Source organism: Adiantum capillus-veneris, chromosome 3 (genome assembly GCF_014529385.1).
Source record: "Adiantum capillus-veneris isolate H3 chromosome 3, ASM1452938v2, whole genome shotgun sequence".
NCBI classification, from domain to species: Eukaryota; Viridiplantae; Streptophyta; class Polypodiopsida; order Polypodiales; family Pteridaceae; genus Adiantum; species Adiantum capillus-veneris.
The window spans coordinates 151,977,948-151,990,688 of record NC_140933.1 but is presented as its reverse complement, the minus strand read 5'-3'; the positions used below and the strand labels follow the sequence as shown (position 1 = coordinate 151,990,688).

The following is a 12,741-nucleotide window of genomic DNA, read 5'->3' as shown; positions in this document are numbered from 1 at the left end:
GAGCCGCGAGATCATAGAGACGAGAGGTTAATGTTCCCCATCCATCTGTGCGCCCCGGCCTCCCGTGGTGATCCAATGAAGGTCCCCATATCTCAGCTCCATAGAGCAATGCTGAAGCCACCAAAGTGTCAAAGAGCCAGAGCTTCGTCCGGGGCTTCTGAAACTGAACCTGCGAACACATCTTCTCTAATCTACCCAATGCTGCGTGGGCTCTAGTCAGTCTGGTCTCTGCTGCTCTTCTAAGTGAGAATGCAGGTCTACTAAAAACCACTCCAAGGTAAGTGTAAGCATCTGTGTACTCCAGTCTCCTGGCCGTATGTGAATGTAGGTGCTGACCTCCTGATCCACTGTGGGGTGGTATTAAACACCATAACCTTGGTTTTACCAAGGTTGACAGACAAACCACTTTCATGGGCAAACCTATGAGAGAGAGAGAGAGAGAGAGAGAGAGAGAGAGAGAGAGAGAGGGAAATGATCCGTCTCTGGGACTGTCTCTCCCCGAATGATCCCCTTAGTAAGTCCTCTGTGTGTCTGCCTAGCTCTAAAAGATACAAACCAAGGCATCTTTGATCCTGGTATCTCATAACTCTCAACAATGGTCCAAAAGTGAAAACGGCTCCGTATCTCGTAGTACACTTGACAAAGACATATATAATGCAGCTCTGTCTCTGGCTTCAAAGTTAATATGACTAAGTGCATTGTCCTAACCTTTGTTGGTACACATCTGAATCTACCAGTCTCAATCTCGAGCTAGAGTGAAGATGTGCGCATCAGACCTATAGCACATCATATCTCAGGAGATAAATGAGTGTCCATGTAGCTAGGTCTGGTCACAAATCCATCATCCGTGAGTTGGAGAAGATGCTCTCTGTAGAAAGCCATCTTCATGCCCAACTCATTTTTGCATAGGGAACTGTGATCATTTCATTGTAGTTGCAAAAGTGTGACTTCCACATAATTGGGTGCATATTTTGAAGGATGTGCTGCCTTTTTCAATGGAGGATGGTATTTCTTCTAGCCCTTTCTCCTTTTGTGACATAGATTATTGATTTGGATGTGTTGCTCCTTCCCGTCATCTTTGATACGTCCTGTTCAATAGCCACCTCTCGCTTACCTTGTAGATTGACCTCTTGGTAAACTCCGGTCATTGTTAGATCGGTATCAAGTTAGATCGTTGTTTTACAGTTTGAATGCTCAGTGGACCTTTACTTATCCTGTAACTGTGTCAGAGCGTGACAGTTTCCTCAGCAGTTCAGTATCGGTTGTTGTGGGGGAACGTTAGGGGGTTCACCTTTCAAAATTCAGATCTCTTCACTTCTGATTTTACCTCTCTTTTCTCATAGCATAAACTACCCTTGGTTACGATTTTGGTTGTAGGCAGGTTTCCTTTATGACGTACTCGGTGACCTGCGACCTGAGCTCGGTCAGCCTCCTCAGTGGGCTCTTTTATTCCCTTTCGCAGTTTGTTGGGTTTGTCCAATTTTTCGTTCTGCACTCGTGCCACAATTTCTAGAGATCTGATTTGGTTTCTCAGTGCAACCTGCATCGCAATGTTTCAGAGTTTCTTCGGCATACTCCATTGCCACTTCTGGCTTGTCTTGTACGGTATTGGTTCCAGTTTGTAGAGATGGTGTTGGAGATTTACTACACAGAAAAACGACGATGATAGAGTTTTGTACTATGCATTAGAAAACTGGACTGAGAGAGGGAGGAAACTACAACATCATTATGTCGACAGGATTTGCAAGCTTTGTATTCGTGCGTAACACACAAAGGAATTACTTCTTTTCCAAATAGATACCCTTTTGCATAGTCCTAGTTCTCATGGCAGGACTTAAGCGGGGCTACTCCGTGAGCAGAAGGATGCTGATGGGTGAAAACTCTTTCAGGTCTTCAGCCCTCATTAAAAAATATACAAATCGGACATCAGATAGGATCGTTGCTCCAAAGCTTATTGCTGATAAGGAGGGCCGCCTACGTGTTCCTGATAGGGCACAGGTATCTTTGTTTGCACCTGGTTTTTGATTCACTGCAGTATGACAATGGGAGGTTGTTTAATGTTGACATTGGACAGCTTCAAGATTTTGATGGTATAGCTGGAGTTGGGGAAATTATTAGACCTGGTGATATCTACATAAATAAAGAAAGTCCGATAAATACAAGGGATAATTTGCCTAATCCAATGGCGATACCTGATAGGTCTGATATTCATTTTTATTGCTAAATTGTCTTTTGGTTGCAGATCAGATCTGATCCTGGATTTGTTTGCAATCTGTAGTGCTTATAAACCGACTCCCATGACATACAAGGGTCCTCCTGGAGAGTGTGCAGTTGTGGATAAAGTCCTACTTACATCAAATGATGAACAGCAGTTTGTGATAAAAGTCCTGTTTAGGCATACAAGGAGGCCTGAGGTATGTGTTTGACGAATAATGTGATCCCATTGTACAGCTGATGTTAAGAAACCAAGTCTGCAATTCTTTATTTTTCTGTGTGGAGGCTATTCTTGTAGAGGGTGGTGGTTTGAGAGTTTTGAGGGTCTTAGCATTCGAAGCCCACATTTTAGGAGACACAAAGGGAGACATAGCTTTAAGTTCATCATATTCTGATAGAGTGGTAGAGTTTTTAGGGTTTAGTGGTGGACACTTAGCAGTTTGCTAGGAATCAAATAGGGGGATTGAAGTTGAGAAATTATTAGCAGACAAGGACTTCAAATTGGTACCCCCATCTGTTGGCTCACCACCATCACCAAGCTCCATAATTTGACTTTTCGACTCTTCTGATAAGCTTCAATGGATACGCCTTCCTCTTATCTCATAACAATATTTGTGCCACAATTATACGATTGCATACTCCATTATTTGTGGTGAGAAAATCTTGAGAACAGTGCAGGTCTAATACGCCACATTAAAAGATACCTGATCTCATAAAAAGCCATCAAAACACGTGTCGATGATGTTTTCACCATTGCCTCCCACCTCTTCATAAGAATGACAATGTTAGATAATTCAAGTGTGGGTAAAACAAAATCTCAACAGTATGCCATTTGGGAAAGCCAAAGTGATTTTTTACATTCTTCAAGTTGGTCTTCTCCTTGTGATTGAATCAAACAAATCAATACAAGGGCTGCCCTTTTTGGTGCTTTCCAATCATAAAGCATCCAATTGGCAGGTATAATGTAGCCGAAACATTTTTCAACGGTAAAGTGCGGTACCGTTCTACTATGAGTCTGAATGCCAATGTTGTTGATTTGCTTTAGAAATGTCTTATTCCCATATCTCACTCAGGAGCCAGCCAGGATTAAAATCATTTCAGTCTTTGTTATTGACAAGTCTGTGAGTTCTACAATCGTGCCTGTGTAAAGTGAGGTGATTGTCAACTTAGCTTTAGATGGAGTTTTTTGACGGTAATCAAAGCTCAGTAGGAGTAACTGAAATAGTATGAGCACAGTAATAGTAGTCTTTTCGCTGGACTTTCAATCAGATTAATTGTAAACCTCTTTGCTTGTTTCAGATTGGTGATAAGTTTAGCAGCAGGCATGGGCAAAAGGGTGTTTGTGGTACTATTGTTCAACAAGAAGATTTTCCTTTCTCTGAGCGTGGGATCTGCCCAGATTTGATCATGAATCCACATGGATTTCCAAGGTGCTGTAGAATGTACTTAATCTTTGCAGACTTTCATGATGTGTGTTGCTAGTGTAACTCGGTACAGATGCCCTTCCATCTTTTCCTTGTATCAGGAAAGTAGTTCTGTGGAGCTAATAGAATATAGTGCGGGAAGGTATTTTTCCTTCTGTAAAAGGGGGGGATGGGAGTGAAGATTCAAAACTCAAGAATAATTACTACATAGTGATACCATCATGTGCCCTGCGTTTGCATGGTTCCTTTGTCAAGCTTATGCACTCAGGTTTTTAAGGACTGCAGGCCTTATTACACTGAAAGAGTGTGGTGAAATCCATGATACATCCTAAAGCTAATACACTCTGGGTGGACAGCGGCGGACTTAATGTCTTCAAAAGGTCAAATTACTACCTGTGAGAGCAACAAGTTAAAAACTATTCGATTGGTATTACAAGGGTCAGGAGTGAAAAGTATACAAAAACACCAAGTGTGTGTGGCATGTGTGCTCTCTTTCTGGGGGCTCCTATTATTGACTATTTGGAAGGCCTATACTTGAAGAGCATCAGTGGAATGTTCGAAGGGCATAACTTGCAGACTTGTAACAGTTTGTGCATCAATAAAGAATACCCTACTGGCGGTGTAGGAGCATCCTGCTCCACCATCTTCACTCTCTCTTGTTGAGGTCAGTTTGTTCAGTTCTAGTACTTAGTGGACAATTTGATGATGTGGCATTACTTAGTGGACACTAAAGGGGCCACTTAAAGTTTGGCCAGACACAAAATAAAGCAAAGCTTAAATTTTGCGTAAGCTGGAGCTAGTGGATTGATCCACAATTTGCACCGCAAGATCCTGTTGGTGACATGGCAGTCCGTACAGCCAAATTTTGGGCAGCTTTTTGCATGAGACGTTGGGGCTCAGCTTTTGGGTAGTTGGAAAAGCATCTGGGGCGCCCAGTTTAGGGGGCCCTTGTACTCTGTGTAAGTGAGCCTTTGGGACTCTCTCTGGAAAATCAGGTGTTGCAACTCTACAAAGAGGAGCACCCCCGGCCTTTGTACTTTTTTGATCATCAATCAAGAAAGAAATACCGTAAGGGGCGCCAGTCTTGGGGCTAGTTCATCGAAAAGTGGAACTTCACCGCTTCGTGTCAACTCTCTTTATGCAAAGGAGATCTATAGTCGTCTATGTGCAGCAGCTAGGGCAAAGTACAACTCCCGCGGGTCCTCTTGCGTCCAGATGCTCTACAGAGTGAGGCTGAAGGGCTCTTTTATTCTTACAAGGATGCCCAAAAGCGTCAACACCCAAAAGCTCCCAACATAAAACTGCCAAAATCAGTCAGTGCAATTTACGAAAATCCATACAGCCTACCATGTGAGCATAGCAGCGCAAATTCGGGCATGCGTACAGTCTGCCACGTCAACATGTCAGTGCGTTTTACAGAAAACAGTCCCAGGGGTCAATCTCTAGCTATTTTTGGGCTAGGCCACTCGGTAAGTGCTTCATGAGTTCTTCAAGTTGGTCGATTCAGTTTCTCTTGTCCACTCGGCCATTTCTCTTCCAGTTGGTCATGCCACGTCATCACTTTGTGACACATCTTCTCCAACTCATAGGGGATGGGTTTGTGATTCGACCAAGCTATATGGATACACATGTAGCTCATGGGTTACGATGTGCCATTGGTCAGATACAGACATCTTTACACCAGCTTGAGATGGAGACTTGTGTCAATGCACAGTGTACTATGAGAAACGAGGTCGCTTACCACTCTATTCAGAGAAGGCTTCAGACCCTTCTCCAGAGTCATGAGCTATCAGGACCAGAGATGTCTTGGCGTGTATCTACTTGAGTTACACGAACACAGAGATAATTTATTGAGGAGATCTAGAGAGAGACAATCCCAGAGACAGATTATTGATTTCTTCACACCAGACACTGGACAGATAGAGGAGCAGCCACCATTGCAAAGCTCAGGTCATAATCACACCTATGGTACTCTCATTGACCGAGCATTGGAGCTAGGGAGAATAGACAACCATGATGTCGTGCTCTCTATAGTGGATGCTCCTCAGTGCAATGTGCGTGAAATCTCACTCCAACAGAATGAGTACACAAAAGACAATGAATAACAGAGCAAACAACACAACAACTCAACAGTAGAACCTGAACAGCATGGGACTCGACTAACTCAAAGAAACCAGTACAGACATTGGCATGGGAGCACACTGAGCTCCAGCCTAGAACTCACGGGTACAATGGGGGTGTCGAGGCTCAAATGTGCAAGAATGGTGCAGACGTGCTGTGCAGAACTCAAGATGCTAGACATCAAGACGAATGACCATACAAAGTAGATGATGATAATAGTGATAGTGTGTCATACGACTAGCACCAACCACACATATGTATCTCCTAAAGAGCCACCAACGGCTAGCAGATATTCTAATCTAGTGAAGCCTATTTCCAAACTGAGGTGGTGGTGATCTGGCCACAGTGTCCACTGGACCACCATCCATAACACTTGCCACGTGTCACTGCCCAAGCCAGAGTCCGTCTAGTGTGAACTCTCAACCAATTGGGACCAATTGAAACTAACTGCCTGTCCCGCGCGAGTGACATTGTAGCCCTGCTACAGGTTGCCCCCCACAAGACCACTCACCGTCCCGATGAGAGAGCACTAAAACTAGAGAGCACAATGAAACTAGCGGAAGAAGGTCAAAACTTGAACAGAATCCAAGGAAGTCGCAAAGCTAGTGTAAATGCAGTAAAAGGACGAGAGGGTTGGCTACCACGACTTGCCTTGAAGTGCTCCCATTTGTTAGTCAATATTTGAATTTGCGAAAATTTCCCTGTATTCTTCAAGGCAAGCTCAAAATCTGACTGGAATTCCGTCGGTGAATTTATCAAACACGTGTTACTTGTTAACACTGGAGGGTTGAGGAGGTGGGTATGTGATTGTACCCCCTCCCCATATGTTTTGAGCTGATGTATTATGTGATGAGGACATCCCAACTAGCTGATGTTCACACCTAGTAGTTTAGGATTCCATAGTATTTTATTGTGACATTTGTCATTTCATTTTTGTCATTGTTGTCATCTTGTTACTATGACTCTGACTTTGTATGAGATCCACCACATTGTAACTTTCTTGTCTCATAGGTCACTTTGGCCTTTTGAAGACGTTAATATAACATTTCATTTCATTCATCTCTCTCTCTCTCTCTCTCTCTCTCTCTCTCTCTCTCTCTCTCTCTCTCTCTCTCTCTCAATAGATTTGCACTGGCCCGACGGAGTTCCTTGCCTAGAGATATTGGCCCCAAAGACTGGCGCCCCTTTCGGTATTTGTTTATGTATTAAATCAATGTCAAAGTACAAAGAGCGGTTAGGGTTTCACTCTCAGACTCTGCGTCCAGATGCTCTACAGAGTGAGCCCTAAACCGTTTACTTAAAGATTACAACGGATGCCCAAAAGCAGAGCCCCAAAAGCTTCCAGTTCAAAAGCAATTTCTCTCTCTCTCTCTCAAGAGAGCAAAAATAAAGCAAATTCTCTCTCTCTCTCTCTCTCTCTCTCTCTCTCTCTCTCTCTCTCTCTCTCTCTCTCTCTCTCCAATTCCTCTTGCGTAGCCAAAAGCCTCCAAATTGCGTCGCTAGAAAGGCTTCTTTTTTCAGCTCCACGTTTCCCGGAAATCCGTACGCTGGCCACGTGGCATTTTCAGCCGCCATTTTTAGGGTTTCAGCCAGAAATTAGGGTTAGGGTTTTCAGAAATTAGGGTTTTTGCAGAAATTAGGGTTTCTGCTATCGGTAGCCACGCCATCACTTTGTGACAGGCGCCCCTTTCGGTATTTCTTTATGTATTAATCAATGATCAAAGTACAACAGAGCGGTTAGGGTTTCACTCTCAGACTTTGCGTCCAGATGCTCTACAGACTGAGCCCAAACCGCTAATTTAAAGTTACAAGGGATGCCCAAAAGCTTCCAATCCAAAAGCAAAGTGGTCTCTCTCTATCTCACACAAACTCTCTCTTGAGTTTTGTAAAATAAAAGCAATCAATTCTCTCTCTCACAAGCTCAAAATTTGGTCGCCAGCATAAAGCAAAAGTTGTCGTTTCCAGCACCACAAAATCCGGAAATCCTGCCACGTCATCAGCAGCACTTTATCCGGAATCATTTCCTGCTGCCTAGGGTTAGGTTAGGGTTTAGGACAGGTTTTAGGGTTAGGGTTAGGATTTTTGGCAGATTTTAGGGTTTGCAAGTTTTAGGGTTAGGGTTTGCAAAACTAGGGTTTTCAACAGCAGTCAGGGCTAGGGTTTCCCGCATGCTCTCGGGCAGACACGTCATCACTTTGTGACACATTCCCATCATCTATAGGTTTTACTTGTTTTCCACACAGACATAGGGCTAGTACTATAGACTATGTTGTGACAAATCGGAGCTTTATCTCTCACATTCAGGATTTTACAGTGGAGCCCAAGCCTGTTGGGATTGCAGTAGATCATGCACTTTTGCATTATCAGTCTCCTTTGAGTACAATACATCTCAAGCCTCACGGGGTGGTAGACAGACATCCATGCTATACTTTTACACCAGAGACTGACTCAGAGGAGATACGTAGACTTTTATGCACATCATAGCCAGTATACACAGTGGAGGAGATCACGTCTATGCTGACAGTGACATTACATGGGGCAACGACAGAGGCATATCCACATACTCAGCCTGGTCAGAGACGTCGTTCCGGGCACATGCCTCAGAACAACTGGTATGATGAGGAGTCTCGACAGAGGAGAGCTCGGATCCGGCGGGAGCTTGCATTGGGAGTGATCACCTATAGACAGTCTCGTATTGCTACACCAACGACTAGTACGACGGAAGAAGCGAGCTTTCTTGGTCCAGATCTGGCTCTTCGACACTTTGGTCGCTTCAATTATGCACTACGGGATTCAGGTTTGGGGACCATCTGTTGACAGTGCTGGATGGAGTAATATGGAGAGGCCCTTGGTATCTATAATTTCAGGCTGATTAGAGCCAAGACCTCAGTTCCACATGACATCATACGAGCAGATCTGGTTGCCCCACCTATGGAGATTGAGGCACTTACCAGATCAGTATTATTTGTACACAGCTTATGGGACACCATCAGGGACAGATATGCTAGGCTTGCTCTTGAGTCATCCAAACAACTGGCATTTCATGGTGATACATCATGTTGGTATGCATAGATGAGCTCATGGTTTCAAAGGCATGGTTTCAGCATGGACAGGCTGCCCCCTTTCCAGTATTCTCTTGATGCACCATCTTTGGCTCTTACACGGATGGAGATTACTAGACTCATTCAACAGGATCTTATCTAGCTTGATACCAGGAGGACATGGATAGAGCCATCATGGGAGTTGGGTATGAAGAGGGCTTTCTATAAAGAGCATCTTCTCCAACTCACAACATATGGATTTGTCACACGGCCCAGCTACATGGACACACATCTATCTCATGGGTTACGATGTGCCATAGGCCAGATACGCACATCTTTACACCAGCTTGGGATTGAGACAGGTAGATTCAGAGGCATACCAGGAGACAAGAGGATATGCCAGTTATGCCATGCAGAGCCAAAGACAGAGTTTCACTTCATATGTCACTGCACAGTCTACTATGAGATTCGGGGACGCTTTCACTGTTTATTCAGAGATGGTTTTGACTCGTTAGATAGAGTCATGAGATATCAGGATCAGAGATGTCTCAGATTATTTCTACTTGAGATACAGAGACATAGAGACTCTCTACTGAGAGGGCATAGATAGAGACAGTCCCAGAGACGCATCTTAGATTTCTTCAATCCGAGTACCACAGAGGCAGAGAGGCCACCACCACCACAGAGCTCGGTTTCCACCCATACACACACCAGTGGTACTCTCATTGATCGAGCTATAGAGTTGGGGAGATCGAGGCGACCACGAATGAGGAGGGGAGCCACGCAGCACCGACAGAGATTGCAGCAGAGGATCCACAGGATTCTAGCACGACACCCAGAGTGTCGATCAGGATAGGCTTCATGCTACTGCTATACTGTATCATGGTGACACTTATCCCCACTTTGTACCTTTTGTGGCATTATACCATTGCTCAGCTTACCAGCCACCCATAGGAGTCGGTAGCACTCCTATCTCAGTTTTTAGTTTGTAGTTTTCTTTGTTTGTACCCAGACTTGGTACTAGACTCACCATTGTAATTAGTTTGGTCTCATAGGTCATTTTGGCCTTTTGTAGACGTTAATATATCATTTCATTCATTTCATTCATTTCATCTCTCTCTCTCTCTCTTTCTCTCTCTCTCTCTCTCTAAGCACACATACTTTGTATTAGATTCACCAATTTGTAACTTGTTGGTCTCATAGGTCATTTTGGCCTTTTGTAGACGTTAATATATCATATCATATCATATCTCTCTTTCAGTTTGGCTTCTGTTTAAGTGATAAAGTCTATTTAACATTGTCATGTGCTCCACTTACCTAGGTTCATACTCATTGATTTGATTGGCTCTGGTCAGTTCGTTAGCCTCCTCAGAAGCTGTTTCCCATTGGCATGCTTTTTATCGCTTTTCTGTTTTTCTTGATGGATTCAGTCGTATGACCATTGGAAAGATGATAGAGCTGCTTGGGGGAAAAGCTGGAGTTCTCAGTGGCAAGTTTCACTACGGGAGTGCATTTGGTGAACCCAGTGGTCATGCCGACACTGTGGAGTCAATCAGGTGATTTTTTCAGCTTAAATTTGCATCAATATTGCTGCTATTTGCAAGAGTAAAAACAGCTGAAGTTAATTTATTGTACAGTGCAACTCTTGTGAAGCATGGATTCAGCTACTGTGGAAAGGACTTCATCTATTCAGGTTGCTTTTAGGTGAAAGGTGTTAATTTATTGACTGCTTTACAAGATGGTGACTGACAACCTGGTCAATTTTAACTGGCAGGAATAACTGGTAACCCATTACAGTCCTACATTTTCATGGGCCCCATATACTACCAAAAGCTCAAGCACATGGTACAAAAGTAGCATTTTGACCTCAATTGCTCTTAGTACAGTTATTGGGTTTGATTGTGATCCTTTTCTATGTCAGGTGTTAGACAAAATGCATGCTCGTGCTTCAGGTCCTCGAATGGTTTTAACAAGACAGCCTACTGAAGGAAGAAGCAGAGAAGGAGGTTTGTTTGTAAACCTGGTTGGATCCGATCCAGACTTCGAAGGGTTATCTAAACTTTGTGTGATGCTTAGGATTGCGGCTAGGGGAGATGGAGCGTGATTGCCTTATTGCTTATGGTTCCAGTATGCTACTGCTGGAAAGATTGATGATTTCAAGTGATCAATTTGTGGTTCAGGTATGTATACAAAGCGTTTATTTTTGTTTTATACTGCTCCTATGAAGAAAGCATATGTTAGAAGTGAGCCTTTCAGAAATATTTAGGTGATCTAGGAATGCTTCTTTGTTGGTTATTCATGTTAATAGCCTTGACTCTAATGGTGCAGGTTTGTACTAAATGTGGTTTGCTTGGACACTACAATCATAAATTGAAAATGGGTTTTTGTACAATGTGCAAAAATGGAGAAGGCATTGCCACTATGAAGCTACCATATGCCTGTAAGCTTTTGTTCCAGGTAAATTTCGTCTATTCTTTCAGCACTTCCAGACTCAAGTTTTGTGCATGGACTGGCAATGGGTTGGAAGACGTTACATCAGTCTCATGAATTTTCAGCTTGTTGAGTAGATATGGCATCAGATAAAAATGTCAATTTTGAGCTAAAACTTTCATGGGGTTTTCGTTTAAATCGTGAATGTCATTTCTATCAGGAGCTCCAATCCATGAATATTGTGCCAAAGCTTGAGCTGGCAGAAGCATGAGCAAGGAAACAGTGTAATGGCGGAGTTTATGTAAGATGGGTGCTCTTAATCCGAATCCTGTAAGGCTGCTTGTACGATACGTCCTGTCAGGGGAAGAAATCTTACTCTCTGGAGCTCCTTGGCATAAAGTAAGAGTTCCTTGGCATTCCAGTCTTCAAGCTGGTCGCTACAAGCTCCAATACATGATTGTGTCAAAGCTTGAGCAGGCAAGGAATGAACATTATGGTTGGGCTTCATGTATAATGAGTGCAAGTTTGCCTGATTGGGCAAGGCTGCATGTGCAATTCCTCCTGTCGGGGCAGAAAACTTTAGGCACGGTTCAGACTGCGATAACAAAGAGCGTGTGCAGGGGTGCGCTTTCGTTTCAAGAAGCAGCCTTTCATTTCCGGAGCCACGAAGCTATCGGGCAGCACTTCCACTTGGGAAACGAAGGCTTCCGCCTTTCTCTGTGGCACCCACTCAAGATGGCAAATGATTAATCTTACTGCAAGCTCTCCGCTATTAGGGTTAGGGAGACTCTTTCAGCTTGTCCATTATGAGTGTTGAATGGGAGGGTGTGGAGCGTGCCTGCATATGTGTACTTCTCGCTTTGGCAGTCTGGACTTTTTTTTGGCATTGGCCAATCCTACGAGTATGCATGTCAGGTAGATAGGAAGAGCTCACAGCTTGATTAACATACCACTAGAGCTTGTGTTCATGAAGACCAATATTGTAACATATCTCGTGTAATAATTAACTTCATTGTAAGGATGGGGTCCAATGTGTGGACAACCCACCCCCCAAAAGTATAAGGGGGACCAACTTACGAACAACAAATATAGCGTTTCCTCACACAGTGCAACTAAAGTTGAGTATTGATTGTTAGTAGAGGCATGTTCAATTCGCAATGGCAATATTTCGCCATTGGCCCTACTTTTTGGTACACAAGACCGCACAAAATCTAGCCTATCTCAACCTACGAAGTAACATCATTTGCTAGCAAGGAGAAATGTCCATCAAAACGTTCATATATAGATTTGTAAGAAAACCTAGGTTTAATGTAATCCCACCTACAAATTTCCCCCTAAATTTTGAATTTAAGGTGAAAACCTAGAGAAATTTAGTGTAAAAAACCTTCAAATAGAGTCAATTTACCTCTAATATTAATATTAATCATACATAGGTTTCCCCGTTATTGGCCCTTGTACCCTACAAAGTGGTTTAAAAGTCAAATTTCTTCACCCCAAGAAATTGTTGTGGC

The 12,741-nt window shown here is 43.4% G+C and overlaps 1 protein-coding gene across 2 annotated transcripts in view; it reads left to right on the top strand.

Moving 5' to 3' along the window:
- Positions 1 to 11,640, top strand: part of NRPC2 (nuclear RNA polymerase C2) — a 259,266-nt gene extending 247,626 nt beyond the window's left edge. For both annotated transcript variants that reach the window (XM_086509417.1, XM_086509418.1), the window contains 11 exons: positions 1,890 to 1,998; positions 2,075 to 2,199; positions 2,279 to 2,414; positions 3,514 to 3,644; positions 10,231 to 10,356; positions 10,438 to 10,493; positions 10,575 to 10,645; positions 10,722 to 10,806; positions 10,877 to 10,980; positions 11,129 to 11,257; positions 11,451 to 11,640. In XM_086509417.1, the coding sequence (XP_086365543.1) occupies positions 1,890 to 1,998; positions 2,075 to 2,199; positions 2,279 to 2,414; positions 3,514 to 3,644; positions 10,231 to 10,356; positions 10,438 to 10,493; positions 10,575 to 10,645; positions 10,722 to 10,806; positions 10,877 to 10,980; positions 11,129 to 11,257; positions 11,451 to 11,501 (1,123 nt within the window). In that variant the 3' untranslated portion in view covers positions 11,502 to 11,640. The remainder of the gene's footprint in view (positions 1 to 1,889; positions 1,999 to 2,074; positions 2,200 to 2,278; positions 2,415 to 3,513; positions 3,645 to 10,230; positions 10,357 to 10,437; positions 10,494 to 10,574; positions 10,646 to 10,721; positions 10,807 to 10,876; positions 10,981 to 11,128; positions 11,258 to 11,450) is intronic.
- Positions 11,641 to 12,741: the final 1,101 nt, after the last annotated feature.